This window comes from Alexandromys fortis, unplaced genomic scaffold (assembly GCF_014885135.2).
Source record: "Alexandromys fortis isolate MF-2015 unplaced genomic scaffold, M_Fortis_MF-2015_v1.1 scaffold_243, whole genome shotgun sequence".
In the NCBI taxonomy this organism is placed as follows: domain Eukaryota; kingdom Metazoa; phylum Chordata; class Mammalia; order Rodentia; family Cricetidae; genus Alexandromys; species Alexandromys fortis.
Genome location: NW_026068121.1, coordinates 1,328,384 through 1,333,448, shown reverse-complemented (window position 1 = coordinate 1,333,448; position 5,065 = coordinate 1,328,384). Strand labels below are relative to the sequence as shown.

Below are 5,065 nucleotides of genomic sequence, written 5' to 3'. Positions count from 1 at the left end.
CCGCGTCCCAGTGGTCGTACTCATAGCGCCGGCGCCGCAGCTGGGGCTCCAGTTCACGTGTCAGCGTGTCCTCCTCCGCCTGGCTCAGAAAGCCAGGCCGCACCACGGCCTCATCGCGCAGGCGGCTCAGCACGGCGGGGTCCGAGCCGCGAACCCAGCCACACCCAGAAAGCATCCGCATCGCCAGGCGCCCGCTTGCCGCCATCTTCAGGCGACCGCTTAAAAGACGGCCCATGTTCCCGCAAGCTATTGGCTGAGGCCAGCTCTGAGCCCGCCTCCTACCGCATGCTATTGGACACGAGCTCGTTCTATTAGCTGTGCCCCAGACCGTCTAGTGTTGGTCCCGCCTCTGGGCCCTGACTTGATCTCTCTGGTTCGTGCTTGAGGTGCTGAATCTGGGCTAACCGAGGCTTGGGGTCACGTGGGGCAAAGTCAAGGTTAGAGGTTCACGGCGTGCTAGTACGGGCCCGACAGCTGCTATTCAGCACACCCTAGCGGAGAGAAGGGGAATGGCAACTTCAACCTGAACTACAGGAAATGCTGCCCAAACAATAAAAATAAATAAAACGCTCAAACAAATAAGACCCATTAATACAACCCACCTGTTCTGAATTTAAAAGCAAAAACTGTCTACCACCCTAATAACACCTGGGCTCACGAAGATGGCTCAGCAGATAAAGGCACTTCCTATGGTGCCTGGTAGCAGTGGTGTGATCCTCAGGACCACTGCTCCCCTCCCCCCAACACACAGTGGAAGCAGAGAAGTCACTCCTGATCTCCACAGAACACTGGCACCTGCCCCCTCTCCCACAAATAAACGTGTCCAATTTCCTTTTTTAGCTATATCTATATACCCAATCCTCTTCTTCCCTTTTTAGTAAAAAGTCCACAAAAATTTTCCCTACTATTCTTTCTGGCTCCAGCCTGCTTTTGGATCCTATGGCAAAGAGCCAGGTCTCATGGGTCTGAGGATGGTGGCTCCTCCATGTCGCGTCTGGTGGACCTCCAGCCCACTTCCAGGGACAGAGACAGGCTCAGCAGGTAAGATGTACTTCTCTCAAGTTCCAGCACCCACAGGGAAGCTCCAGGGACCCAATACCCTCTTCTGGCCACCAGGGGTACTGCACTCAGGTACACAAACCACACAATCAAAACCATAGTTCTACCTACTGGCTTTGGGCTAGTAAATGGCTTAAAAGCTTGCTAACAGCCAGGCACGGTAGAGCACACCTTTAATCCCAGCATTCAGGAGGCAGAGGCAGGAGGATCTATGAGTTTGAGGCCCAGCCAGGTTCACACAGAGAAACCCTGTCTCGACAAACAAACAAAGTGGTTTGTCGTGGAGTCAAAGTGAAAGCGGCCTGATGTCTTGGAGAGGTAATGGAAGTGCCTCAGACATGGGACAAAAACCACAAAGGTTTAATGTAAAGTCACAGTGTCTCAGGCCGGCGGGCAGCCTCAATCCACATCTTCTTCAGGGGTACCTCTGGGCTCAGCAGACAGAGTGTGGAGCAGTCCTGGGTCTCACACTCCTAGAGATGAGGTCAGGCCCTAGGTACTCGCTGGGGCAGGAGAGTCGGCCGGTGCTGTGGGAGTCTCCTTTTGTACCAGTTCTGGTTCATCCTCCCCATCCTGAGGTGGGTGCACCAAGACCTTGTCCAAGATGCCAAACTCTTGGGCCTCCATGGGGCTCATGTAGCGGTCCCTCTCCATGGCCGACTCTGGTGGGAAGCAGTACATGTAAGTCAGAGCAGAAACCTGGGATGCTTTCCCCAGCAGATACCTAGGTTGAAGTCCCCACCAGCAGCAGATGATTTATGAAGTTTTGAGGATGGGACAACAGGATCAGTGCCGTTACTAAAAGAGAAAACCACTTGAGAGGCTAGAGCAGGAGGATCCAAAGTTCAAGGCCAGCCAGGGATACAGACCAAGATCATGTCTTTAAAAAAAAAAAAGTCAATTGGTAGAGCACTGGTCTAGCCTGCTCTGTGCCCTGATTCCGTCCCCAGAACCACCTGTAATTCCAACAAGGCAAAGGGTTGGGAGCTGAAGGTCAAAGGTTGCCTTCCAGGCACCAGCTGTCCCTGACCATCCTGCTTCCAGGACTCAGAAACCCATTCCTAGCATTTTATCTTCCAGCCCCACAGCGTGTTCCGGCTTCCTGAGTTAAGACACGCACTCTGACAATTGTTTCCCATGGGGCTTGGAACTTCTCTGTGTCTCAGTTTCCCCAGCAGTAAGAAATACATGTTTTCAGGCAGGAGCTCATGTAGCCCAGGATGGCCTCAAAGGGATGACTCCCGATTCTCCTGCCTGTACCTGCCAAGTGCTGGGAACGACAGGTGTGCACTACCACAGTGAAGAGAATCACCTCCTGAACACTGTCCTCTGGCTTCTACACGTCACAGTACACGCATGCCCACACACACCAGCAACAAGACAGATCAAAGAATGGCATGCGGGCCAGCCACACGGCTTGGCAGGAAGAGGTGCTTGCTACCAATTCTGCTGGGCTGGCGTTCAACCACCACAATGCACAAAGTATCAGGAGAGAGCTGATCTCTACAAACTGTCCTCTGACCGCCACATATCCACTGTGGCAGGCACATGCTCCCCAAATCAACCATTCTTAAAAACGAATGTCACAGGCACCAGGGAAACCCTGCTGGCACCAGTATCCCTTGCTACCTCCCCCCACCCAAATACACTCTGTCAAAACAGCACGGACCGACGGAGCCAGTTTTCATGGCTGATAGTTGGAGAACTGGCTCGGATGGACCAAGAGACCTTGTTCTGGCAGAGGACCCTGGTTCAATCCTGAGCACCCACACAGCAGCTCACAATTGTTTATATAACTCTAGTTCAAGGGGATCTGACACCCTCTTCTGACCTCCACAGGCACCAGGCACACATGCAATTCACAGACATACATGCTGGAAAAACACTCATATACATATAATAAAAAAAAAAAACAAATGAATTTTTAAAAAAAGGGAAAGAAATGAATATTTGTTTTGTTTTGATTTTTGAGACAGGTTTCTCTGTGTAGCTCTGGCTGTCCTGGAACTTGGTTTGTAGACCAGGCTGGTCTCAAATTCAAGAGATCTGCCGGCCTCTGCCTCCCAAGTGCTGGGATTAAGGGCGTGGACCACCACTACTTGGCACAAAAATCTATACTTAAGGCACACCCCCATCCCCTCACTGGGGATTCTAGGCGGGGCTCCACCCCTGAGCCACACCCCCACCATTTAGAGACACCTGGCTCTCAGCATTGGAAGGGGTCACAGGCTCAGAGCATTTGTAGCCAGTGAGTCTGCTGCCCACGCCCAAGGCCCAGGGTGACCCCACCACAGTCATGTCCAGCTGGGGAAGTCCTGGCTCAGGACAATGCAGTCCATGGAAGTGCTGAACGGGCTGGGTGCTCACCGATCACCTGCAGGCTCTGCTTCGTGTGTTTGGCATAGATGTTGTACAGCTGCTTTTTCAGCTTCATGATCTCCTCGGCCTGGATGGCGATGTCTGTGGCTTGGCCCTGAGGAGCGAGTGGTAAATGCAGGAAGAAGATAAGCCCAGAACTGGAGGGGTTTCCTTCCCCAATGGGATGCCAGAGTGAGGGAGCCATTCCTGTGCTTCAACCCTGCAGTTTCTGAACCTACTTCCTTCCCATTGATCAATTTTATTTTATCTTACTTTTCTTTTGCTTTGTGACATGGTTTCTCTACATAGCTCTAGCTGTCCTGGAACTCTTTCTGTAGACCAGGCTGGGCTCAAATTCAAGCGATCTGTCTGCTTCTGCCTCCCGAGTTCTGGAACTGAGGGTGTTTGCCCACCATGCCTGGCTCTGCTTTTGCTAATTATCCTTTCCTCTGGCGGCAGAGATTACCCAAGGAGCACCTCCCAAGTCATGAAAACACCTATCTCAAAGCAGAGGCAGGAGGCAGAGGCAGAGCAGAGGCAGAGAGATCTCAGTGGGCTAGAGGCCAGCCTGGTCTACAGTGTGCTCCAGGACAGCTAAGGCTGCAAGGTGAGATGCTGTCTCAACAAGCAAAGACCAGCGGCCTAGACTTCCTCCCACGTCCCTGCAAGACCTGTACTCACCCTGGCACCTCCAGAGGGCTGGTGGATCATGATTCTGGAATTGGGCAGTGAGTGGCGCATGCCTGGGCTGCCAGCAGCGAGGAGCAGGGAGCCCATGCTGGCAGCCTGTCCTACACACCACGTGCAGATGGGGTTCAGAATATATTGCATTGTGTCGTAGATGGCCAGGCCCGCAGTCACCACGCCACCTGTAGGCAGTGAGCAAGTCAGGGCCCAGTAGGATCCTCCTCCACCCCAGTTCTGTTCCAGCAAAATATGAGCACAAACGTCACAGGGATGGGTGGGTGGGTGGGTGACAGGAATGAGAGGAGGGGTCACAAGGAGACTCCTTCTTTCAGAATCAGTTATAGGCACATACGTACATGGAACCACACACGGCTCTGCCAGCCTCCTCCTGGCTATGAACTCTGGTCAGGTCATATGTCACCATGTAGGCCCAGCCACTCCCGCTCTCTAAGGCACACCTGCCCTTCGTAGATCAGAGGTGAGCATCCTCACCTTCCACTCAAACTTTGTTGAGAAATGAGTGTACTCACTTACAAAGAAAATTCTGAAAGAGGCCCCTGGTCTGACGAATGCCCAATCAACACTGCCCCTCCCTGGGCCGCTGAGAAGGACCAGCCGGTAAGGGCACGCCCCAAGCCTGACAGCCCGAGTTCAGTTCCTGGGACCCACATGGTGGAGGGGACAAGTGACTCCCATAGGCTGTCCTCTGCCCTCCGACACGCACAGAGTGGCATGTACCCAGCCATCTACCCACATACTCACATAAATAAATGCACTCCTAACATTTCTCTTAAAAAATCAGCTATTTTGCAGGGCAGTGGTGGCACACACCTTTAATCCCAGCACTCAGGAGGCAGAGGCAGGCGGATCTCTGTGAGTTCGAGGCCAGCCTGGTCTACAAGAGCTAGTTCCAGGACAGGCTCCAAAGCTACAGAGAAACCCTGACTTGAAAAACCAAAAA

The 5,065-nt window shown here is 52.9% G+C and overlaps 2 protein-coding genes across 2 annotated transcripts in view; both read right to left on the bottom strand.

Annotated features, from left to right (window-relative positions):
• Alkbh7 (alkB homolog 7) overlaps positions 1–235 on the bottom strand; it is a 12,425-nt gene extending 12,190 nt beyond the window's left edge. Inside the window, exon 1 of the mRNA XM_050125269.1 lies at positions 21–235. Within this exon, the coding sequence (XP_049981226.1) occupies positions 21–235 (215 nt within the window). The remainder of the gene's footprint in view (positions 1–20) is intronic.
• Positions 236–1,215: 980 nt separating this feature from the next.
• Clpp (caseinolytic mitochondrial matrix peptidase proteolytic subunit) overlaps positions 1,216–5,065 on the bottom strand; it is a 12,422-nt gene continuing 8,572 nt past the window's right edge. The window contains exons 4-6 of the mRNA XM_050125308.1: positions 4,099–4,286; positions 3,427–3,532; positions 1,216–1,721 (exon numbers count right to left, since the gene is read on the bottom strand). Of these exons, the coding sequence (XP_049981265.1) occupies positions 1,552–1,721; positions 3,427–3,532; positions 4,099–4,286 (464 nt within the window). The 3' untranslated portion in view covers positions 1,216–1,551. The remainder of the gene's footprint in view (positions 1,722–3,426; positions 3,533–4,098; positions 4,287–5,065) is intronic.